The following is a 23,000-nucleotide window of genomic DNA, read 5'->3' on the forward strand; positions in this document are numbered from 1 at the left end:
CAACATGTGTAAAATGATGTTCTTGTGCAAGGACCAGAATAGATGGAATTTATTTACTTAGAGAATAATCAAGGGTGCAATAGAAGAATACACTGGGCTTAAGGAAGGTTTGTACATAGAAGTGAAAGAGTTTACCCTGTGCTAATCAAAACTACTGTAAAAAGACTTTCACCCAAACTCTCTTTGGAAAACATTGAATTTTAAAATTGTAAAAGCTTTACAGGAATTTATATGATACTCAGATGGTTAATTTTATGTCTCAACATGGAGGGTTTGGGGGATAAGACTAACATTTTATTTTAAATTGGTGAACTTTGAGTAAGCAGTTTGCCTTCCATAATGTAGGTGGGTCTCATCCAATCAGCTGAAGGCCTGAATAAAACAAAAAGACCAGCCTCCCTGAGTAGAAAGGAATTCTACAGCTGAGTGCTTTCAGAGACTCTGCTGGGTCTCTAGCCTGCTGGTGCATAGCAGACTTTGGACCTGCTGGCCTCCCTTAATGTGTGAGCCAATTCCTTACAATAAATATCTCTTTCTCTCTCTATATATGCACACACACACACACACACACACACACACACACACAGCCTATTGGTTCTGTTTCTCTGAAGAACCCTGATGAATACATATTACAAAAAAATAAGTTACAGACAAAGAAATAAAAAAACAAACTGAGACAATACTACAGAACCTACCACTGAACTGCAAGTCTTCTTAGTTAATAACAAGTAGAATAAATCTCAGGAAGGTGTAAAGGAGCTAGACCTCTCCCATCTGTAACTGCAGGGGCAGGAATGGCATTCCACATCATAAAATTAGGTCAAAGACACTCCTCTGATAAAGTTTCAATTAATATTGAGAATATGTCTTTTTCTTTGGTCTAATATAGAGACTTGTGTGAATATTCAAAACTAGGACAGGTTGCTCTATATCTAAACCTGCCTGTGGAAGTGTTATATACATGAAGAAATAGAAGACCTCTGGATTTCAAACATAACCACACCTGTGAGAAGTAATTTAGAGACTCAAAAAGCTTTATAATTCTGATTCTTACTTGATAAATTGTTCCCCCTTCTGATAATGTCTTAATAAACTTCTCTGTATTTCTAAAAGTTGTAAAGACTCAGGATTTTTTTATCCCACCATAAAAGGGTCATTGGAACTTCCCATTCTCCAAATATGCATCAGGATAGAATAAAATCCATTCCTTCACTGAATTCCTTAAAAAAATGTTTTTGCCCACTACTGGGCATGTGCCCTGGGAAGGCCATAGTTCGGAAAAAGTCATGTACCAAAATGTTCATTGCAGCTCTATTTACAGTGGCCAGGAGATGGGGGCAACCCGGGTGTCCATCGTCAGATGAATGGGTGGGGAAGATGTGGTGAATGTATACGGTGGAATATTACTCAGCCATAAAAAGAAGCGAAGTTGGGTTATTTGTAGTGAGGTGGATGGACCTAGAGTCTGTCGTGCAGAGTGAAGTGGGTCAGAAAGAGAAAGACAAATACTGTATGCTAACACATATATGTGGAATCTAAGAAAAAAAAATGTCATGAAGAACCTAGGGGTAAGACAGGAATAAAGACACAGACCTACTAGAGAATGGACTTGAGGATGTGGTGAGGGGGAAGTGTAATGTGTGAAAAAAAAAAAAAGTTTTTGCTTAAAGATAGCTGATTGAAAACAAGTGCTTTCCCCCTCTCTCACTGGAGAGTGCTCTAAAATGACAGTAAAGAAATTAGAGTCACAATGACAAAGACAAGGGGATTGGATGAAAAACTTAAACCAAAGTCTGAAAAAGAAAAAGTGGTCAGAGCATTCATCATTACTGCTGGTGGAGGATGCTCCTAGAGGTCACAGAGGGGCCCAGGGTGTCTTACAGGCCCCTGGGGAGGTAGTGGAGGTGGGGAAGAAGATGCAAGAATGAAAAGAGAGGGATTGTTTGAAAGGAGAAAATACAAAACAATGTGCTCCCCAACTCTTTCCTGACCCCACCATACAGAACTCCTGCATCCAGGCAAGAAACTAGAGGTTTCCTCTTAAGAAAAATGTAAACGACACAGAAGAAAGGTCTTCACCTTTGGGCATTTGGGATTTACCCAGCAAAGCTACAGGTTTTCAAGCCCATCTCATTAAATGCAGTTCCAAGCTAGCTTATCAGTGCCTCACCCTTAAGAATGAACAAACAATAACAGGCCACAGATATCTGTGGAAACTAACAGCACAAAGGGGCAGAACCAAGATGAGCAGAGAGCAAAAATGACTCCAGAACAAATAGAAATACTACGGGGAACAGAAGAGAGTTTCTAGAAAACAATTTTCATACACAGTGGAGAAGATATTATGTCCAGGATGCCATGAAGAAAAAACAGGAAAATAAGATAATGGGCCTGGAAATTTAAAGTGATTGCTGAAAATTTTTTTTTTTAAGTTTAACCAGGGCTTCCCTGGTGGTGCAGTGGTTGAGAGTCCGCCTGCCGATGCAGGGGACACGGGTTCGTGCCCTGGTCCGGGAGGATCCCACATGCCGCGTAGCGGCTGGGCCCGTGAGCCATGGCCGCTGAGCCTGAGCATCCGGAGCCTGTGCTCCGCAACGGGAGAGGCCACAACAGTGAGAGGCCTGCGTACCACAAAAAAACAAAACAAAACAAACAAACAAACAAAAGTTTAACTAAAATGGTCATAAGATAAAGACAAGGGAATTTCCCCGGCACATAGCTGGAAAAAAAGAAAAAATCCAAAGGAAAAATGAAAAGTAAATTTGAAACATCTAAATGTCTAAAGCAGTCATTCAAGTGTGTATGTAGATTCAGAAGTAAAAGGAAATGCCTAACAAATACACCCCCTGTTCAATCATTCATGTGTGAAGGCAAAATAGCTGTGCAGAGGCTCAGAAAACATTTTACTCATGCACCCTCTGTGTTGGTCACACGGTTTTCAATGCTCTATTTTCTTTACTTCTGGACAAAGGTAGGGTTGCACCTTCCTGCCTCCTTGGGCTGATGGGTGTAGCTTTGGCAGAAGAATTTGGAGCCAGCACCTGTGAGCCATGCCCACTGTTTCTCTGCTACAGTGGCTGTCATTTCAGATGGCGGCTGTTCATCAGCTAGAGATAGTCCAAGATGAGGGTTCCCTTAAGCAGCCGGTGACCCACTGAGATTTTAGAAATGTTTGTTCCAATAGAATAATCTACCCCATTCTTACTGACACACTGTCTGGAACAAATTATTTGCTGATACCCTATAATAAGAGAATCAGGAAATCAATACCAGCAAAGTTCTGTTATATCAATGAAAGAAGTGGAAGGCACCACTAAACCCAGTTAACATACTGACGTCTTAGACATAGAGAATGGACTTGAGGACACGGGGGGTGGGGGCGGAGGGGGAAGCTGGGGGGAAGTGACAGTAGCATCGACATATAAACACTACTGAATGTAAAATAGAGTGCTAGTGGGAAGCAGCAGCATAGCAGGGAGATCAGCTCGGTGCTTTGCGATGACCTAGAGGGGTGGGATAGGGAGGGTGGAAGGGAGGCTCAAGAGGGAGGGGATATGGGGATATGTGTATGCATATGGCTGATTCACTTTGTTGTACAACAGAAGCTAACACAGTATTGTAAAGCAATTACACTCCAATAAAGGTCTATGAAAAAAATATTGACATCTAAAAATTGTAAATTTCATTTGAGAAAAAAAAGTACATCTCAAAAATTATTTTAGAACAGTGATTCTCAAAGTATGGTCTGGGGACCCTGGGATTTTGTGCAAGACCCTTTCAGGTGTCCTCAAAGTCAAAACTGTTTTCATATAATACTAAGATGTTATTTACCCTTTTTCTCTCTCATACTCTTACAAATGTATAGTGGATTTTTCCAGAGAATACACGGCCTGTGGTATCACAGTAGATTGAATGCAGAAGCAGATAGGAGAAACCAGCTGTCTTCTACAGAACTAGCTATTAAAGAGATTTGCAAAAATATGAAGGGTGGCTAATCTCACTAATTTAGTTTATTTTAGAAGACAGTTATTTTTCATAAAATAGGTCATTTATGTTAGCAGGTAGTGAGTTCATTATTAGTATTATTTTAAAATGATTAAATAAATATATTTAAGTGTTCAAAGTTCAACTTTCTAATATGGTAGATAGTAATAGGTATAACCTACATTAACAAAAACTAGCTCTTTGGATTCTCAATAATATTCAAAAATGTAGAGGGGTCCTATAATCAAAAATTTGAGAAGCCTTGTTCTAGAAAGAGGATATATACTGTATGCAGTAGTAAAAGTATAGTAATCTTAATCTAAAACTTCAGAGTATATTAAAAATCTTAACAATCTGGGCAAGTTAAAAAACTGAGTTAAATGATTTATTTCAAAGATGCTAAACTCAAATGGCATGGTTTCACATTTGATGCTATCAATCAGAGAAATATTGGGTTGGCCAAAAAGTTCATTCGGGTTTTTCTATAACATCTCATGGAAAAACCCAAATGAAATTTTTGGCCAACCCAATATATATTTGAGAATTAATTAGAAATCATAAGGGTAACAAATAGAGTCAAAATGAGACTATAAATCTTACAAAAGAATAAAAGTAAAGAAAACATACTGTTTTTCTTAAACAGAGAAAACAAAGAGACATTAGATATTAAAAGTGCCCCCAAAATTTATAAGCAAAAGATATATGTCATTTAAAACAGATTAACGCTTCCCTGGTGGTGCAGTGGTTGGGTGTCCGCCTGCCGATGCAGGGGGCGCGGGTTCGTGCCTCGGTCCGGGAGGATCCCACGTGCCGCAGAGCGGCTGGGCCCATGAGCCACGGCCGCTGAGCCTGCACGTCCGGAGCCTGTGCTCCGCAACGGGAGAGGCCACAACAGTGGGAGGCCCGCGTACCGCAAAAAAAAAAAAACAGATTAAATTACTATCTTAGAGTATGAATGAAATAAAGTACAAATAGAGTCTAACTACCAAAGACACACAAAAAACAAAGTGACATTAAAAATGTTAAAAGTCAAAAAATGGGCAAGTGACGTTAGACAGAGGCAAACAAGATAGAAAGCAAAATTCACAATATATGTATTTTAATAACAACATTTAAGACTGCTAATAGACAAATCTTTCATGGTCGTTACAAAATTTCACTTTCAATTTTTAACTCCTCAAGTATATTTAAAAAGATATATGGGATATAAGTTTTAAAAATTGCAAAAATATGTATTAATAACTCGGTCTTAAACACAAGAACATACCCTGAATTGATCTAAATAATAAGGAAAAATTGAATAGGTACATGTTCTAGCTATAAGACGATATTACTATAAATCAAAATTTTACAACAAAAATTTTGTTTTAAGAAACAAATCTAACTTGCAGTGGTTTAAAAAGTTCATTTTTGGCTTCAGCTCTAACATTGCAAAGACCTTGGAAGTCATCACTCCTATCCTTACAAAAATAAAAAAGCTGAAAAAACTGAAAATCAATGAATTTCAGGCATGTACAGGAAAATGGAGGCCATAAGTCAAACTGTCACCCTAAAAACTGGATTGATAGACAAGTCCGGAGAATCACAGATGAGATCAGCTACCTGGAATGGAAGCCACTAGAGCCATAGACCAAAGGAACCCTTAAATGGTAAGTTTGATGACTTGCTGGAGGCTGAGTGTAGACTTACATGGGAATGAGAAACTCCTAGGGACCACTGGCTTAGGAGAGCCCCCAATCTTTTGTGGGTTTTACTTCCAGGAACCCCACCAGGTACTCATGGTGAAGAGCCAAGAAAAATCCTCTGCTCTGGCAGAGGGAGAGGGGAAAAGGAAACTTTTTTAAACAGCCCAGAGCATTCTCCATAACAACGGTCTACTCTCTAGAGGAAAGCACTTTGCCCAAGCCTTATCTGAACTAGGGGAAGGTCAGTTACCAAAATCCAGCTCCTTCTAGGCTCTGTCTCATTTAATGGGGTGAGGGAAGGGGAAATAGCTAAGAAATCATTCTAAAATTTACAGTCCAGGAACACAGTTCCACTACAAGATTGAGATTTAATCATAAGATTAAAGCATGCTTTCTCTCCCTAGTACCCTACCACTACATCAATAGGGCTCCAGTATAATAATTGAGGATTACAGCTGAAAGAGCTGCAAGGCTCTATTTAATGAGCTCTTAGGGAAATCCAAAGAAAATAGGGGACACAAAATGAGAACACTAGAGGAATTTGAAGCCTCTGTCACCTAAAGCCAGAAAAAACATTAAACATGGCCCATCTCCTAGCCAGGTTAACATAAAACTTCACAGTAAACATTCATTTGCCTCAGTTTCTATTATCTGATACATCACATCTGGCTTTCAAAAAAATTACAAGGCATACCAAAAGACAAAAAACAGTCTGAGAGACAAAGCAGTCATCAAAACCAGACTCAGATATGACAGGTTTTCAAATTATCAGACAGGAATTTAGAATAACTATGATTAATTAATATGTTAAGGGCTCTAATGGCAAAAGCAGAACATGCAAGAACATACGGCTAAGTAAGGAAAAAGATGGAAACTCAAAGAAATAATGAAAAGGGAAATGCTAGAAATCAAAAACACTACAACAGAAATGGAGAATGCCTTTGATGGGCTTATCAGTAGATTAGACATGGCTGAAGGAAGAATCAATGAGTTGAAGATATGTCAATAGAAATTACTTAAAATACGAAGAGAAAAAGTATAAGGAGAAAAAAACACAACAGAACACAATATCCAAGAACACCAAAAAGAACAGATATACATAAGTGGAATACCAGAAGGAGAAGAAAGAGAAAAGAGAACAGAGGAAATATTGGAAGTAGTAATGGCCAAAAATTTTCCAAAATTAATAACAGACAACAAACTACAGATTGAAAAACCTCAGCAAACACCAAACTAGATAAATACCAAGTATCTATGAGTCATTTCCTATTCAAACTGAAGAAAACCAAAGTCAAAGAGAAAATGTCTCCCCCAAGGAAGAGAGGGGGAGAGGGGTCAGGGAGCCTTACCCTTGGAGAAACAAGGATAACAATTACATCAGATTTCTCATCAGAAACCATGCAAGAGAAAATGTAGATAAAAATTTGAAGTGATAAAATAAAAAAAACCCTCCAATCTGGACTCTTATATCCTTTGAAATTAAGAATTCAGAGCCAGCACCTGGTTAACCATGTTCACTGTTTTCTCAGACAAACAAAAACTGAGGTAATTTATTGCCAGAAGATTTACCACGAAAGAAATGTTAAAAGAAGTTCTTCAGGCAGAAGAAAAATGATATGGGCCAGAAACTCATATCTACATGAAGAAAGGAAGAGCATCTGAGAAGGAATAAATGGAATAAAGGAATAGGAATAAATAATTTAAAAAATTTTTTCCTATTCTAAGTTGATCTAAGAAATAGCTGTTTGTTCAAAGTGATAAGAACAACTATGTGATTGATAGTAAATGGATAAGTGAAATGATAGACAGCAGTGTTAAAAAGGACAGGAGGAAGGAACTGGTGACATTTTGTTGTAAGATGCATGCACTGACCACGAAGCAGTATATTGTAATTTAGAGTGGACACGGCTAGTTGTAAATATATATTGCCAGCTCTGGGGAAACCAATAAAATGCTTTAAAAGAAGTATAATCAATATACTAAGAGAGATGAGAAAATGGAGTCACAAAATGCTCAATTAAAACCAAAAGGCAGGAGAAGAAAGGAAGAAAAAATAGAAGCAAGTACAATGAATAAAAAACAGTTACAAATAAAAAAACAGTTACAAACAGTTATAAAATACAAAAAACAGTTACAAATATGGTAGATTTTAATTCACCATATGAATAATCACTTTAAATGTGAATGGTCTAAATACACCAATTAAAAGACAGAAATTGACAGAGTGAAAAAAAATAACACCCAACTATATGTTGTCTTTAAGAAAGCCACTGTAAATATAAAACACAGATAGGTTAAAAGTGAAGGGCTGAAGATATGCCATGACAACGTTCATCAAAAGAAAGTTGTGGTAGCTATATTAATTTCAGAGAAAGACTTCAGAGCAAGGAAAATTGTCAGAGACAAAGAGGGGCATTGTATAAAAATAAAGGGTCAATTTCTCCAAGAAGATTCAGCAATCCTCAAAGTGTAGGCAACTAACGAAATAGCATCAAAGTACATGAGATAAGAATTGATAGAACTACAAGACGAAACAGACAAATCCATTCTTGTTGTTGGAGAATTCAATACGCCTTTTTTAGTAATTGGTAGAACAAGCAGGCAGAAAGTCAGTAAGAACACAGTGACCTGAACAGCACCATCAATTAATCTGATTTAACTGACACTTATAGATTATTCTATTCAACAATGACAAAATATACACACCACTCAAGTTCATGTGGAATATTTACCAAAATATACCACATTCTCAGCTGTAAAACTCATCTTAACAAATTAAAAAGAAAAGAAATCAGAAAAACTATGTTCTCAGACCACAATGGAATTAAAGTAGAAATAACAAATAGAGTTGGAAAATTCCAAAATACTTAGAGACTAAACAGCATACTTCTTCTCAAGCATACTTGAGAAGAAGTCTCAAGAGAAATCTAAAAATAACTTGGACTAAATTAAAATGAAAACACAGCTTAACAAAATTTATGGAATGCAGCACAAAAGTGCTTAGAGAGAAACGTGCAGCATTCAAATGTATGTACCAGAAGAAAGATCTAAATCAATAATTTAAGCTTCCCTCTGAAGAAACTAGAGAAGAAGGAGAAGTTTAAGCCTAATTCAAGCAGAAGAAAGGAAATAATAAAAATTAGAGTAATAATCAATAAAATTGAAAACAGGAAAACATTAGGAAAAAAATTAATGAAACCCAAAGCTGATTTTTTTTAATCAATAAAATTGATAAACTTCTAGCCAGGCTAACAAAGAAACAAAGAGAAGACAGAAATCGCCAATTGAGTCCCTATTGGTCCCAAGAATATTCAATCACTATTAGTCCCACGAACATTAAAAAATAATAAAGAAATAATACTATGGACTACTCTATCCCTACAAATTTGATAAAAGATAAAATTTGATAAAATTCCTTAAAAGAAACAAACTGCCGAAACTCACACAGAGAGATAGATCAGAGAGATAGATGATCTGAATAGGCCTATATCTATTAAAGGAATTGAATCAAAACTTAACAGCTCTCCAAAAACGAAAGTACCAGGCCCAGATGGTATCACAAGTGAATTCTACCAAACCATTTCAACTATAATCTCTTCCAGAAAATATAAGCAGAAGTAACACCTCCTAAGTCATTCTATGAGGTCAGCATCACCCCACCCTCACCTCTCAGTGCCTTTCTTTTCCTGCCTGGAGGCCAAAGGTTGGCTGGACTTTGAGCTCCACTGGCTCATCTTCCCATCTCTCAGGTACAGGTGGGTAGCAGAGGCGGGATGCACTGTCAGCCTCCAACAGAAAGGGTGCTGGGCGCTAAGGACCTGCAAGGCTGCACCGCTGCCAGTAGCAATGCCACTGCCTTCTTGGGGCCCAGCCAGCACCAGAAATAGCCCCAGCTTAGAGGAGTTTTCACACATTTTAATATTGTTTTAATTGTTACCAACAGTAATGATTGATGATTGACAATAACATCTTCTCTTTTTAAAAGTCAAATTTCCCTCCTTCTCTAACCAGATGTGTAATACATCCCAGAATAGAAAAAAGCACCTTCTCCCTCCCTGCCTGTTTGCATTCATGCATGTTGAGCCCCATCTACTTTCAGTTCCTCCTATTGGGTGTTCAGAGGTCCTGAGTTGACTCTCAGACTCAGGGCCACACAGATGGGCTCTGACAAAACTGGTCCCCCCACTACCCAGAAACTAGAAAAAGGTTTTACAACAGTTGGGAGTTCGATTTGGATGTAAATTTTTCTGAAAAGACTCTTACCTACAGACCTGTCTTTGGAGGTAGGGATCAAGGAGGTTATGGGGGAAATGAGAGGGCTCAGAGGCCACAAGGAATCATCCAGCCTTGTAGCAAGCCCCAGAGGGACCAGGGAATTCCAGCAGTGCCCACCCAGCTGCATGGCAGTTACAAGAAAAGAAGGTGATGTGAGTCAGGGTGTCCTTAAGTTTCCACTGCAACGGCTGGCTAATCCACTGCAATTTTTGAAATCTTACTTCCTCACTGTTTATTGATTTGTCATCCATTCTGTTTATATCTATAGAATGAGGCTGGGAAGACAGAAATAATGAGTGTAGATGCCAGCCTTAGGAGAGATGCTGGACACAGGAGGCCAGGACTAACCTGCCGCTGATGGGGGTACCTGTACTTGCCATCTTCTCCTTAGGCCACAGAGCTGGCCTAAGATCACTCTTGATTAGATTTTCACTGCCTCTGTCCTTTCCAGGAGCTCTGACAAGAAGGTTTGCCCATTGATGGATCCTTCGGGTGCGGCTCCTAAAGGGTAAAAGGAAAGTGAAATAGCTGAACTGTGTGATGTGCCTGCACCAACACGCTGGTCTTCTCTCCGCCCACTCTCAGCCCCGGGGGGTGGGGTGGGGGGAGGAGCAGGGCCATTTCCTGGCATCCACGGAAGAGAGGGGACCACTTGTTCCCGCAAAGGAAAGGGGGCAGGAAAGTCTCTTGAACTCAAACAGATCAAATTTGCTTTGAGGTGACATGGCATAGTGGCGACGGGGAGGAAGAAAATGCCACGTTTGCTCCTGCGTCTTGCCAAGGTGACTGTGAGACGAAAAAAGAAAAAGGCAGACATTTCAGATCTTCTCTTAGGCCCATGGGCTGGCCAAGCACAGTAGTGAGCCTGGACTGGACGAGTTAGACCCAGTGTTCAGACACAGGACTGGAGAGAGCCGAAATGCTGGGGAAAATATTCTTCAAATTTCTGGAAAGCAACCAGAGGCCAGAAAGAACCCTCCCAATTCCTACAACCAGAAGGAAGTGCTAAGTTTGGGCAGAGAAGCCTGATGTGCGAGTCTAAGTTTTCTTGAATATGTGGGCATTTTACAAATGTAGCCAGGAGTGCTTGGGAAAAACCGAGCTCCAAAGAGTCACAGAAATCTCAAAGAAAGTGACGGGCTTCTCATTAGATGGGGAAAAGTTTGGAACTGAGACTACCTACACCTTAAAGAACCATGTGATGATGCTAGCTAACAAGTGTGTTACATTTATGTTTGTACATAACTTTTTCACTTACACCCAACCCTCATTTTGTAAAGGATTTGAAGCAACTGAGAAAAACACACTACATCAGCATCAAGTTGAAAGATAAAGAAATAGGAGCAAAGCACAAATAAAATAAATAAACAAAACCAGAAGACTAGAAATCCAGGCAGGACAATGGGTCAAATCAGAGATGAACGGGAGTCAAGGTATCTGTAGAAACCAAGGTCTTGGTCAGGGCCGTGGGCCAAAGTAGGTGAGAGCTGGGAAGCCTCAAAGTAGTATGTTTCGGAAGTATGTTCCACTGAATCTGTCTTCTTCTGGCTCATTATAGATGCGCGGGAAAATTTGCATAAATATGTTTGCCAAGTGGAGGGGACAAAAGATTTCTACCCTTCTGCCCGTGTCTGTTCTCTTTCCTCCCAAAAAGTGAACACACATCTGGCTGGGACAGATTCCAAATTCCAGCACATGATGAGGCCAGTGGGCAGTGTTCGTGTGCCTACCAGCTGCTACACACATGTGGGACTGCCTGCCTCTCTCTCTCCCTCACTTTGGTGGCAAAGAGGCTAGTAAGCTATGTCTCCGTTGGACACCACTGTTCCCAGCTTTGGGCCTCCGTTGGGCACAATGTCCCCGACAAGGCCTGACACAGACTAGACCAGCTGACATAAATATGCCAGCTTCTTTGCTTATGAGCACAAGGCCTTTGGTGTTCCTCAGCTGATGGTGGTAAGACTAGGACTTACAGGGTATTCCTGTCAAATTTACAAGAAAATCTTACTTGGCAATATCCTGCATTAGCCCAGATAACGATAGGAACTGTAGCTTCTGTTTTCCACTGTCTTTTTTTCTCTGTGTTCACTAGAGAATCATTCTCTCTGGGATAAGATCAGGGATGCCTGGACCAAGCCCACTGATGAACCATCAGTTGATCCCTGGCTCCTAATGGAGGGGGGGAGTTGTCTCCTTTTTGTTCCGGAAGACCTGAGGGATGAGAAGATTCTGACCTGCCTCCTTGCTCTGTTCTCCCACCCAGATTTAGGTCAAGTAGGTGATAATCTCTGAAGGCGAGTCAGTGCTTTCTTTCCACCTGAAAAATTTCTTTCCACTTCGTTAAGTGTGCTGAGATCTGACACTTGGAATATAGGTGTGAATTGCAGAGTCCTGATCACAGTCCAGTGCTATGAGTTAATTTGCTATTAACTCGCCATAGTCTACCAAACTCCCATCTTTGAGTGCTAGTGGGATGCTCACTACCAGGTCAGATAACCCATCCCAGATGGATCACATTTCTGTGAAGATCTGTTGCCCACAATTCACTCTCTGCTACCAACTTTTTAATCAGTTGGGATTTGGAGGTACACGTAACCAAAACTGACTCAGACTAACTCAGACAGAAAATCAATTTCTTAGAAGTATATTGGGTAGCTCAAAGAATTTATAAGAAGGCTGGAGGACTGAGATCAGAAAATAGGCAGTCCAGGCAGAAAGGTCCTCAGCCCAGGTCATGGTATGTGGCCATCGATTTGACAAATGTGTTCTTTTCCATTCTGATTAAAAAGGAGGATCAGAAACCATTTTCCTTCTCGCTTGACAGATAAGATTATTCATTTACAGTTTTGTCTTGCGGTTATATGAACTCGCCCACCCTTTGTGGTACCCTAGTCCCAAGAGATCTGTATCACCTGGACCTCTCAAAGAACATCACATGGATCGGTTATGTCGGTGACATCCTGGTGATCAGACATTATGATGAGCAAAAGAAGCCATACATCAGAAAGTGCATGCCGTGTGTTTTCATTTATGTAAAACTTGAATACAGGCAAAACAAATCTGTAGTCATAGAAGAGCGACAGTCATAGACATCATAGATCAGTGAGTGCCCGACGCTGGCTTGGGGAGGAAGCTACCTGCAAAGGGCACAAGGGAACTTTCTGGGGTGATGGAAATGGTCTATATCTTAATTGTGGTTGTAATTATCAGGTTAGCCGAAAACTTCGTTTGGCTTTTTCCTTAAGATTTTATGAAAAAACCTGAATGAACACTTTGGACAACCCAATACGTTTGTTAAAATTCATCAACATGCACACTTAAGTTGAACGCATGTTATACTTCAATAAAATTGAGCTCTTGCCCGATGTAGGTTAGCCTTAGTTTCAAGGATTCTTGGACCCTAGAACTGTTGTTTCCCATCTTTTTTTCTGAGGGATAGGATACCTTACAGGTGTCCTGGAGGGGGAACCCATGGATCGAATACATTTGAGAGTCATTGATTTAAATAAAGTTAAACAGATTTCTACATTAAAGGGTTTCTCACAGACCCTACATGCCAACACACATTAGAAATCTTTAATCGGATGTATAGAGGGGGCATGCCCTGCTTCCCTGGAGTGGCTGCCCTAGGGTCTTCTCCTGGCCCTGGTTCTGCCCTAGATCCAGTTTCCACACACTTCCAGCTCCCAACTGCCAGCCTGGCTCCGACACACCTTCCTGCCTGGAGTTCTGCTGCCTACCACTGCATGATATCAGTTTATATTCAGGTTTCCTTTGATTTCAGTTTTCTTTGGTAATCATTTTATCCTGACAAAGTACAGGCATTTCTGAGTCACCAAACCTCCCCTTTGTCTTTTTGTTTGTTTTTTTAAGTTTGATGATTTCTAGTAAATTTATTCAGTTGTGTAACAATCACCATCACCACAATTCAGTTTAGGTTCATTTTCATCACCCCAAAAAGTATAGAAGGAGGACGCGTCCTGGGGAAATAAAAGTGGGTAAGGAGGCCAATAGATGGTGGATTCCCAGTTCCCGGGGACCCTGGGGCTGGACCCTATGCCTCCTCCCCTTTGTACCCACCTCCCCAGGATGGGCCCGATAGGCAGCAACCCCCGCCCCCGACCCCCAAATGCCCTGGGAATCTCACGAGTTTCCGGAGGTGGAGGGAGGCTGCCGGCACTGCGGGCGGCCTTGTCTTTAGCTCTGCTCGCTCCGCCCAATTACTTTCACTTTCCTTTCGTCGGAAGCCCGGCCCTCACCGTGTGTGGAAAAGCACAGACTTCCTGTTTCGTCCACTGGTATCTCCCTGCGCTTCTCTCAGTCTCCCAGGAGCCATCCCCGGCCAGCCCCTGGACCCAGCAGGGGGCAGGAACAGGGAGCAATCTCAGCGTCCAGGTGGGTTTTCGTCTCGGCTGCTTTATTCACTTTTGGTGACTGGCTTTTACAGTTAAGACCCTGGCAGCAGCTGCAGGGTGAAACTCAACAGTTTAAACTGTGAGGCTCTTTCTTTGTAAAATAATGGTTTCCAAAGAGGTAGAGAGGGGATATGGGATTTAATAGGAGACTTAAAAAGAAGACGGATGAAGCGGGGGAGCAAACACACAGTTCGGTTCTTTTTTCCCTAAACTCTAGCCTGTTATTGTGGATGGAACTTGAGATTTGCTCTGTACCTTCCTTGTCCATGCAGAGTGATCCTGCACTCTGCCCCCAAAGGGCAACTCATCCGTTATTCATTGTACAAGTGACTAGAGGTAGTTGGGAAGCTAGTGGAACAGAGAAAATAAGGAGAGTACATTTAATTTCCTCTAGAGTGTATTAACTTTTTAATATCTTTTCTTTAAGCACATTCATGATAATTTTCTTGAAATAAATTCCCAGAAGTGGAATTTAGAACTCAAGGGAATACATATTTTAGGGTATTTGGTACCGATTACTAAGTTAACCTCCAGAAAGTTTGGACCTATTTACATCTTCACCAGGACTGTCTATGATTATTGCTATTATTTTTATCCTGACTAATTTGATAGGCAAACGTTATTAAATTATTTTTGTTTGCACTGTTCCGACTACTAGTGAGTTACCATGTTTTTTACATATTAATTGTGCATTTGACTCAGTTGCCTGTTTATGTCTTTTGCACTGAATGTTTGTCTTTGCCTATTCATTTTTCAGACCCCTTTACATAATACAAACCTGAATGCTCATATATGAGACACGGTAAAATGCACTAGTGAGAAATGGGACTTTGGTCAGGTGAGCTCTGCCTTGCCACCAAATACCTTGGGCTAGTTGCCTAACCTCTCTGTGCTTCATGTTCATCCTTGGCAATCATAACAGATGAAGAATGAGGGTTATGGAGGATGTTCTATTCTGAATGCTGTAGTATAGTCATCCAGGGCCCCTTCCTCTTCTTAGCATGTGATCATTCTGGTGTTTTCTGGCTCTGTGCTGATCTTTGCAATATCCTTCCCCTATGCAGATGGTGAACGGTAGATTTCTTTCCCATCTGTTCTCTATCTTCTAGGATTTCATCACAATTCTAGATCCCCTGTGGCATCGTCTCTTGTTTTCTAGTACTGTTGTGGAATGATTGTTTTATACAATGTATATTTTTTCCTGTTAACCTTAACTATTTGGGAATGAGGAGAAAGAGACAGGGTCGCTCAATCTGCCACTGGGATTAAATCCCTAGAAATAGTCATTAATTAACAGTTCAACTTTTTCTTTGACACAAGGTGAAGTTGGAAAAATGGAATCCATGTTTGTTTTGTTTTTAAAGAAATCTCTAGGTGATCGAAGTTTTTGTCAGTGACTCCCTTTTCTTGACAATTTGTCAAGAATATCATAGGTACATTTTCTTCCTGTTATAACTTACCAATATTTTCTCATGGCCTACCAATGGTCAAATATTGTAATGTCGCATGGGCACGGGAAAAGACATGTCTGTTCTGAGATGTGAAATTGACACATAAAATAAATCAGTGAAGTCACCTTTGCTAATCATGCCTTTCACATCCTTCGTGTTCTTATTTATGTCAGGCCTGTTTGCGTGTCAGAGATTGTAGGTGGTTTAATAAAGTTTCTAAATATTACCAGGTTTCCATCTTCCTACTCGTCTTTGAGCTTTCCCTTTTGTGTGAGCATTGCTAGTGTATACTTAAACTGAGTCCCGGCAATCTTGGTTAACTCAGCTCAGTGTAGCCACACACCATAGTATTTAAGACTACACACCTGGAGCCAGAAAATTGGAATTCGTCCCTCTCTACCACTTCCAAGTTTTGCAACTTAGGGCGAGTTATTAAACCTCTCTCTGTCTCAGCGTCCTTGACAATATAAATAGGTGCAATCCAGACTGAAAGGGTTTTGTGAAGATCAAATAAGTTACTGCATGTGAAACCCTTAGTACACAGTCTGGCATGCAGGAAGCTCACGGTACATAGTAGCTCTATTTAGTACCAGCAACCCCTTTGGGATTTCAATGTCACATTGTGGGTCACTTTCAGCTTCTATTGTTGCTGGGCATTGTCACTGCTTCCTATACCCATGAGTCTTTTTGGCAGATGTGGCTTTTCAGACAGCTAAGGGATGCCGTTGGGACCAGGATGCCTGTCTCGAGATGCTGTACAACACGGAGAGCGGCTCCCCTAACTCCTCAGTCTTTGCTTCTCTTTTCCTCTTGTGCCTCTTCCGTAGGAGATTCACCATGACCAGGACCTTGAAGGAGGTTCTTCTACAGCACTTTATACATCAGAAGCTGGAGATTGCTTATGCCATAAACAAGCCATTTCCCTTCTTCGAAGGTCTCCGAGACAACTTCTTCATCACCGAGAGACTGTACCAGGTAAGTCACATTGACCGCTTTGCCATGGCAACCCAGCCCCCACCAAGAATGCCGGATCATTGAGGTCTCAAACCACAAGACCCCGGGGCTTTTAGAATTTGGAAGTTCCAGACAAAAATGGTCATTACCAGGGAAAGAAGGTGTCCAGGGTAGGTGACCTCACACCAGATGGCTTAAAACAAGGAAATGTGTTCTCTCACAGTTCTGGAGGCTAGAAGTCCAAACTCAAGGTGTTGACTGGGTTGATTCCTTCTCGAGACTTTCTCCTGTGTTCTGGTGGTACCAGCAATCCGTGGTAAACCTGGCTCACAGAAACGTCACTTAACTCGCTGTTTCCATCTCTACACTGCCTTCTCCTCTCTGTGTCTTCTCCCTTTCTCTTCCCTTACAAGGACACTCGTCACTGTGATTTAGGGCCCACCGTAATCCAGAATGGTCTCATCTCAAGATCCTTAATTACATCTGCAAAGACCCTTTTTCCAAATAAGGTCACTTTCACAGGTTTCAAGCGGACATATCTTTGGATATGAGGAGGCACCATTCAACCCACTAAGGGTACCATCTCAACGCTTAAGAGCTTGTGACCCACAGTCCATTCTGATGGGAAGCAAGACAGGCAGTGGGAGATATGGCTATGTGGACAAAAATGGCACTCTTTTCATATAATTTTGGTTGTTTAAAGCGTTTCCTGAGCCCCAAGCCCAGAAAAGTGCTAGCACTGGTAGAACAATCTTCCCCCAGTCTTGGCCTGTTTGGATCCAACCCTTTTTCATATCATAACTCAGATGTCACTCCTCAGAGAGGGTCCTTGGCCCACTCATCTAATTAAGACCCCCTCATTATTCTTCCCCATAACAATCCATGCTTTCCCTTCATAACACTGCTATCAATAGGAATTGAGTATTTTTTAAATTTGTGTTTATTATTTAATGCCCATCTTCTCCACCTGACAGTGCCTCTCCCCCAACATGGGTAGCACCATGCTGGTCTTATCTGTTGCTAGGTACCCTAGGATGAGCTCACGGAGCCTAGTCATTTCTCAGTAAGTATTTTGTAGTTGATTCTCTCCTGCCATGTTTCTCCTTTTGGCCAACCTCTCATCAGGAGGACTTCTCTGATTTCCCATTTAGGCCATTTCAAGTCCAAGAGAGAAGGAAAGAGAGAGCAGAGGCTAACAAGCAATCCACAGAATTGCCACCTGTGACCAACTCTTAGGTCCATTGCTGAAGAGTCCTGCCCAAAGCCTTGGAGAATTACACAGTAGCAGCCTTTGACTCCACTTTCCTTCCTTAACATTTCTCTCTTCCCTCAAATATACCTAAAATAAGGTTCACAAGAGCCTTATTTTCAAGAATGCTGAATTCCTGTGACCATCCATATATATATGAAGCTCCAAAAGTAAACCTGTGGAACTGTGATTTCTCTATGTCAGAGAATTTTACTATTGACATTTTGCACTAAATTCCTTCTTAAGAGAGCAGAATCGCTTTCTTACAGCTTAGAAAACCACAAGTGTGTACTAAATCTCCATTCCATGTTATAACCATTTATAATAATCCTTTACTTCGCTTTTAAAGGAATCTCTGGAAGCCTGTAGAAATATGGTCCCTTTATCCAGGGTCGTGTACAACATCCTCACTCAACTGGAGAATACGTTTAGTCTGTCATTTCTGGAGACGTTGTTCAGCCAAATAAACCTGAGTGAATACCCCAACTTGATGACGACCCTCAAGAGCTTCAAAAGGGGTATGAGGCTTCTGGAATAACTTTGGGGCTATAGAAACATGATAGAAGTTGCTACGCTAAAAGTTTGGGCTGGTTTTCTGCCTTGTGGAACGTGCACTTGAACTGCCCACTTTCTCTTTGGGAAGAGATGGACCGTTCTCTCTCACGAGTGGGACAGGAAAAGCAGCCCCTGGCCCTGGTTCTTTAAGATGAATTTCTAGAGGACACAAACATTTCTGTCTTACCTGTTCTATGAGCTGGGGGGAAATTGTACAATTTAGCATACTGGACAGTCTCTAGGGAAGGGAATGCATAAAGTGACAGGGACCAAGTCTGGCAGAAGGACAAGGAGAGCTAGAGAGGAAGAGAAATGGATGGGGATGGATAATAATAAGTATCTTTTTTTTTGAAGTATGGTTGATATACAATGTTGTGTTAGCCTCAGGTGTACAGCAAAGTGACTCAGATATATATATATATAGATATATATTCTTTTTCAGATTCTTTTCCATTATAGATTGTTGTAAGATATTGAGTATAGTTCCCTGTGCTACACAGTAGGTCCTTGTTGGTTTGTTTTGTTTTGGTTTGGTTTGGGTTTTGTTTGTTTTCTGAGGGCTTACTATGTGCCAGGCATTATCCCAGGCACTTTATATGATTATCTTATGTCATCTTTAGAACAATCCTATGAAGTCATTATTATCCCCATACGACACATAAGGAAATTAAGGCTCAGAAGAACTTTCCCAAAGTTACTTGTCTGTTAAGTGCAGAGCCAAGAGTCCTGCTTGGGTCTCCTAATACCAGGTTCCAAGATTATGGCCACTATTTTAAACTAGGACAGCTGGAGGACAGATTGTAAAGCTAGAGGAGGGAAGAAACGTAGCTAAAGAGGAAGGAAGGGGAACTGTGGACACAGAGATAGAAAGAGAGAGTATGAGAAAGAAGTAGAGAATGAAGTTCCTTGAGGAAAGAGAAAGAGCTGAATAAGTAAAGGAGTATAAAAAGAGCAGTGACATTGCTGGGAAGAAAGTAGCAAGAGTAAGAGGAGCAGGCAGTAAAATCACTTAGTTGAGTCAAAGTACGTGGTTCATTTATCTGAGAACAACAAGGGAAGGACCAGGAGATCACACTGAATTGTGACATTCTTATTAGTGGAGTCACCACTGTTGACGGCTCTTCATCTGGTCTTTGATATTTTCCCATTAAGAGGCTCCTCCTCAAAGGGAGAAATGATTCCTTGAGCTAAAGGAGCAGCAAAAGAGAAGAGTCCTCCCCCAGGCAGGCACAGCTGCACGTGGGCCTGAGCTCTTGGCAGGATCAGGGCAGTGCTGGGAGAAATATGTGCTCAAAGGCCAGGCTAAGTAAATCTAAGAGTCAGAGGGACCCACACACTGATATGTACCTCCAACCCACCCCACAGCCCTGGCCTGGCTGAGCTCAAGCATCTTTCTGGATCCAATTCTGCGATTTTGCTCTGGGACCCTCTCCAAAATCTGGCCTTACTTTCCTCTTTTTGTTCACTGGTTGAGACAACTTTACTTCTGAAATAAATAGAGTAGAATCATAAAAGAAACCCGACCCTGGCCTTGCAGGGGAATGGCATGCAGAAAGCCCAGGGCCTGGGGTATTGGGGATGGGAGAGAAGTTTGGTGTGGCCAGATCACAGGGTGCAAGGTGAGAAGACATGGAAACTGAGTCTGCAGAAATGAGCAGAAACCAGAATATAGAGGTCCTAAAACACTGTGCGAAGGAATTTATATTGTCTCTTATTTGCTCCAGGGAGGTGTGAGATATTTATTTCTTAAAACAAGGATGACATTTAACATTATAGCATTGTACGTAATTGTCTAAATTCTGAAGCCAAAACTAAAGAAAATAAATCCCTGGGTACAAAGTCAATCTCAACTTCATGTGTGAAACCACTTTGGTATGAGATCAGAGGTTAGAAGCAGGTGTTATAGCACTAAATGTTCAAATTGAAGAAAGAAAATCTAAAGGGACCACAAATGGTCGATGATGATGATGACTCAGTTCTGCGCACCTGTGAGAGAGTGAAAGACTCCACGCCCTTGTCCTATTGAATGTCAAGTATAAAGATATCCCCTTCTCCAAATAATTCCGAGGTACTAATGTGTGATCCTTCACCAATCCCAGTTGTCACTTCCAACGGAGGGTGGGGCAGAATCACAACGATTCCTCTCGAAGCCGCAGCCAACCCAGCAGGAAGGAGCTCCGTCAGGGCACTGCTGCTGCCGCCCACCTGCCAACACCCCCCATCGAGCCGCCCACCCTGCTCACCCAGTGTCAGCGAGCCCGGAGCACCTGCCCAGCCCAGCGCTGAGATCCTGCACGAGCATCCCAGCCCTGCTGACCTCACCATGGCTCTCCCCGGAATCATCCAGGAAGGAAGCCTCACTCCAGGTGAGAAACAGACCCTGTCCAACACCTGTGCAGCCCCAGCCTGGGGTGCCTGTGGCCCTAGAACCTCAGGGTCCTGTCTTTTTGATCTACTCCTTCCCATGCACGCACCACCATACACAGCTCTTTCCAAGAAGGATGTGGGCACTGCCAGGGGCCTGGGTAAGCCCCAGAACCCAGAACACCTGCTTCTCACCCCTTGAACAGCCCAACCCTCTGCCCTTTGGCCCTTGGTACTCTGCCTGCCCCTGACATTTTTTCCACTCTCCTCCCTGACACCCTGTCCCTGTAACCTGTGATTTTTCTTCTTGTCTTCAATGACCAATGACAACTTGATATCCCAAATAAGTGATGAAAATTCACAAGAGACGCCCAAGCTACCCCATTCCTGTTCAGGCAGTGTTGCCTGGGGCCGACTTGCCCAGCTCAAGGTGGCTGTGAAGGGAGGACACACACCTACAAGCCAAGAGGGCTGTGGCAGGAGCCCCAGGAAAAAGAACTGGGAGTGACAAGGAAAAAAACGAGACGGGGGCCGACGCACGGCTCAGGACCTCTTGTCAGGGATGCCATCACAGCCACTTTGATGCTACCACGTCCAAGAGCCCTGTCAAACCAACACTCAAAACACACTGTTCTGAACTGGAAAGTAACTTGTGCAACACACCCACCCTCGGTGCTGACCGACTGCTCACCCTCTGATTACAGGGACCTTTCAGTTTCAACCATATTCGTTTTTATATGGTTTGGAGGTTATCAAAATTATTAGAAAAGATGATAAAATGTTTAAAGGTTGCTGGACCTGATTAGCTTCTAAAATTGTATCATTTATCTCCCCCAACCATCAGGATAAAGGACTTTGATTACATTAAATGTAAATGTGGAATATTATTGGCCGCTGTCAAAAATGGTATCATGGGTTCTGAGCTCTCCAATACCGAGAATAAAGGGCCCTGTTTGGTCCGGATGTTTTCTCCACCCATCTAAAAAGTACCATCCAAATAAGGTTAGCATAACCAGAAGCCAGTAACAATGAAAGAGTCCATCCTCTAGATTTTCAAAGGAAAAAAAAAAGTGCCTGTGTTATTAAATTAGTAAGTGACTGATTGAAAGGAAATGATTGGGGAATTCCCTGGCAGTCCAGTGGTTAAGACTTGGCACTTTCACTGCAATGGGCCCAGGTTCGATCCCTTTTGGGGTAACTAAGATTCCGCAAGCCACACAACACAGCCAAAAAAGAAAAAAAGAAAAAGAAAGAAAGAAAGAAAGGAAATAATTGTTCCCTGTCCCCTCTACCCCACCCTCAAGGGACCTTGGTGTTTGGTTGGCCCATCATTGTTACCTGCTGGAATAGATTGTTCTTGTTCCTCCCACTTCTGGTTCCTGCTCTTGGGTCCTCGGATCTGAAATTCCTTTTCTTCCTCTGCTCAGTGTCCAGTGACAACCTGATCCCCCAAATAAAAGATAAAGAAGACACTCAAGAGATGTCCTGCGCTCCATCAGGCCCCGTGCCAGGTAATCTTGATTTGGACAACTTAGGCTCATGTTAGCTTTCACATCTACCACGAAGAGAAGCCATTTGGGTCATCCGCGCACGGGGCTCTCCTCTCCGCTCTCCATCACCATCTTGGCCCAGCTCATGCTGCTCACCCCATCCTCAGGAGCTTGGAAAGGGAGAGAGAGTCCCTGGGAAGGGTGAGGGAGACAGGTCTGGGAAAGGTGGACTGGGAGGCGGCACTGAGGGCGAGGGACAGGAGCCCCATTAGTACTTGCCCAAGTGAAGCCAAATCCAGCCTCTATACCCAGACATCGAATTATATCTCAGAGACAGAGTTTGGGGTGAAGCAGAAAAGAATAGTTTTATTGCTTTGCCAGGCAAAGGGGGCCACAGCACGTTAGTGCCCTCAAAACTGTGTGTCCCAACTTGGAGGGGGTAGTGAGAAGTTTCATAGTTATAGTTCAAAGGGGGCGTGATCAGCTCGTGGACATTCTTCTGATTGGTTGGTGGTAAGTGGGAGTCAGCATCATCAACCTTCTGGCTTCAACCAGTCTGGGGTCTACGTGGTTGTGGG

The 23,000-nt window shown here is 42.0% G+C and overlaps 2 protein-coding genes across 7 annotated transcripts in view; one reads left to right on the plus strand and one right to left on the minus strand.

Moving 5' to 3' along the window:
• Positions 1–14,251, minus strand: part of LOC137226121 (nuclear body protein SP140-like) — a 77,797-nt gene extending 63,546 nt beyond the window's left edge. The window contains exons 1-2 of the mRNA XM_067740285.1: positions 14,092–14,251; positions 10,293–10,445 (exon numbers count right to left, since the gene is read on the minus strand). Of these exons, the coding sequence (XP_067596386.1) occupies positions 10,293–10,324 (32 nt within the window). The 5' untranslated portion in view covers positions 10,325–10,445; positions 14,092–14,251. The remainder of the gene's footprint in view (positions 1–10,292; positions 10,446–14,091) is intronic.
• The window catches only part of SP110 (SP110 nuclear body protein), a 44,790-nt gene continuing 35,971 nt past the window's right edge, over positions 14,182–23,000 (plus strand). For all 6 annotated transcript variants that reach the window (XM_067740278.1, XM_067740279.1, XM_067740282.1 and 3 more), the window contains exons 1-5: positions 14,182–14,339; positions 16,638–16,785; positions 18,363–18,531; positions 20,668–20,934; positions 22,360–22,443. In XM_067740278.1, the coding sequence (XP_067596379.1) occupies positions 16,648–16,785; positions 18,363–18,531; positions 20,668–20,934; positions 22,360–22,443 (658 nt within the window). In that variant the 5' untranslated portion in view covers positions 14,182–14,339; positions 16,638–16,647. The remainder of the gene's footprint in view (positions 14,340–16,637; positions 16,786–18,362; positions 18,532–20,667; positions 20,935–22,359; positions 22,444–23,000) is intronic.

This window comes from Pseudorca crassidens, chromosome 6, assembly GCF_039906515.1.
Source record: "Pseudorca crassidens isolate mPseCra1 chromosome 6, mPseCra1.hap1, whole genome shotgun sequence".
Taxonomy (NCBI): domain Eukaryota; kingdom Metazoa; phylum Chordata; class Mammalia; order Artiodactyla; family Delphinidae; genus Pseudorca; species Pseudorca crassidens.